This window comes from Strongyloides ratti, scaffold srae_chrx_scaffold0000002, assembly GCF_001040885.1.
Source record: "Strongyloides ratti genome assembly S_ratti_ED321, scaffold srae_chrx_scaffold0000002".
Classification (NCBI taxonomy): Eukaryota; Metazoa; Nematoda; class Chromadorea; order Rhabditida; family Strongyloididae; genus Strongyloides; species Strongyloides ratti.
In genome coordinates this window covers 2,166,585-2,168,836 of record NW_020171510.1, presented here as the reverse complement: position 1 = coordinate 2,168,836, position 2,252 = coordinate 2,166,585, and the positions used below count along the sequence as shown (strand labels likewise).

The 2,252-nt window shown below is 21.4% G+C and overlaps 1 protein-coding gene across 1 annotated transcript; it reads right to left on the bottom strand.

The window, feature by feature from the left end:
* Positions 1–411: 411 nt before the first annotated feature.
* SRAE_X000146100 (Astacin-like metalloendopeptidase) lies at positions 412–1,738 on the bottom strand (the record flags this gene model as incomplete). Its single annotated transcript, XM_024649229.1, has 3 exons — positions 412–1,565; positions 1,604–1,646; positions 1,688–1,738. 3 exons carry the CDS (start codon positions 1,736–1,738, stop codon positions 412–414), a joined length of 1,248 nt encoding a protein of 415 aa, XP_024498926.1.
* Between the last annotated feature and the right edge of the window lie 514 nt (positions 1,739–2,252).

The following is a 2,252-nucleotide window of genomic DNA, read 5'->3' as shown; positions in this document are numbered from 1 at the left end:
AATTTAGAGGCTTATTTTTTTTATAAAAAATTTCCACTATCAATCCTTAAGATAGACAATGCTATTAAACGCGTGGTATCTTTTTACGTAAACTTTTTATAAATATCTTCTATTAATAATCATATAGTTTTATTAAACAATTTAATTTAAAAGATTAATTTCATATTACAAAACAATAAAAAAATTGACTTCTAGTATTTTTTAAAGCTTGACTAAAAAATTTATATAAAATATATTATTTTTTGATGGAATAAAAGTTTAATATTTATAAATAAAAAATTGCAAAAAAACTGTTAATAATTATTATATCCAAGTAAAAAAATATATTCATTTTTATTTAACTGGAAAAAAACTTTACATGGATTAATAAAATAATTCAATAATAAAAATGAAATAATAAAAAAGTGGCTATTAATCATATTGATGAAAAATAAAATGCATGAAACTATGTCCAGTTTCTCCTCTATAAAATATAAGAATATCGTTTGATTCAGATTTAAGATTTATATGTCTCCAATGATGACCACATAAAAGTAGACCAGTAGCACCTTTGTCTTTTCTATATTTAACTTGATAACCAGTTTTTTCAGTACAAATATGTCCACTGTATGGTGCATTAACGTAGGTTATTATAAGTTGAACTTTTTTCGATGCTTCTGCTTTTAAATAAAAGTAGCAATTCATTTGTCCATTTAATATTATAGGTACTTGACTTGAATTAACATCAAATTTAGTTTTGCCACATTCTGTATCACTTTCAATTATACTATCACAAAAATCTCCTGTGTAACCAGTAGGGCAAAGACATCTACTACAATTGTTAAAATTTGGATAACCACCATTTTTGCACAATTGTTTTGTTTCATCTTTTTCAATTTGTAAACCAGTATCGTTGTTTACCCAATTGCACCAGTTACAATAGCATAAATTAATTTGTTTATATTCATTAAAAGTCATTTTTTCACGTTGTCCCATCATCCATGAATATTCACGTTCTAATTTTGACTCCATAACAGGCCAACCAAAAAGATAACTCCAAAAAGTGGAAAATTCATATTGATCGTAGTGCATTAATGCAGCATAGTCATAAGAAGTTGAATAATTAATATATACTGAATCGTTCAAAATTTTAAGGTTGAATAGCTGGTTGGATTCCATATTACCTGTATTAATTTGAATGTATTCATCTCTATCCGTTCGTGCATGTTCATGTACCAAACCTAAAGCATGTCCAATTTCATGTAAAATAACATATGGACTTTTGTAGCAATTAGAATTTAGCTCAATAAATTGTGTATGATTTTTTTTCCAATGTCCAATTTTCGATAAACATTTATCACTTTTTTGAAAATATAATTCTTGTGTTTGATTAGTACTTTTTTCTATTTTTTCAAATTTAATACAAGTTTTATTCATTATTTCTTTTATTGCAATTTCTACATTAACACTTGTAATAGAAGATTCCACAAAATATTTAATTGGAGATCTCCACTGATCCCATTTGTTATTTAATATATCTCTTTTATAATCAATATGAGTATCTTCAAAAAAAAGATCATTGCTTACTATAAAATGTTAGATAATTAAAAAAATATATAAATACCTATTATTTGATTATAATTGTAAGTCATATTTATGTATATTATCTAAAGACACTAAAAATAAATTAAGAAAAAATGTTTCTTACAATTATTAATATAAATGTTGTTGCAGTGTAAATGTATATTAACGATTTCATATTAAAGCTTTTTAGTAGAAATATCAAATAATTTATTTTTTATGACAAAAAACATTTTATGTAAAATATTATGTACAAATGAAATAATATTTAATTATTTGATAAAAATTATTATTAAACAATGTGTATTGTCTTTTAGTTATTTTTAACTCTCTTTAAAAATAATTTATCAAACTTTATTAAATTATATTTTATTAACATTTTTAATTTTTAAATAATCAAATCAAAAATTATCAAAATAAAATTTTATTAGTAAACCAAAATTTATTAAAACATTATTTTAAGTAATTAATTGCATAGAATGACTATTTTTTTTTTAAATTCTACTAAACTTTTTTCAAACATGCCAATTTTTATTTTGTCTTACTATGTTGTATATTTATTATTTTTCTTTTTCTTTAAATACTTAATAAAAAATAAATGTTTTAAAATTTTAAAAAAGATTTTGTATCTGTTAAAAAATATAATTTTAACAAATTTTGATTTATAATTCTTTTTATCTATCTATCTATTT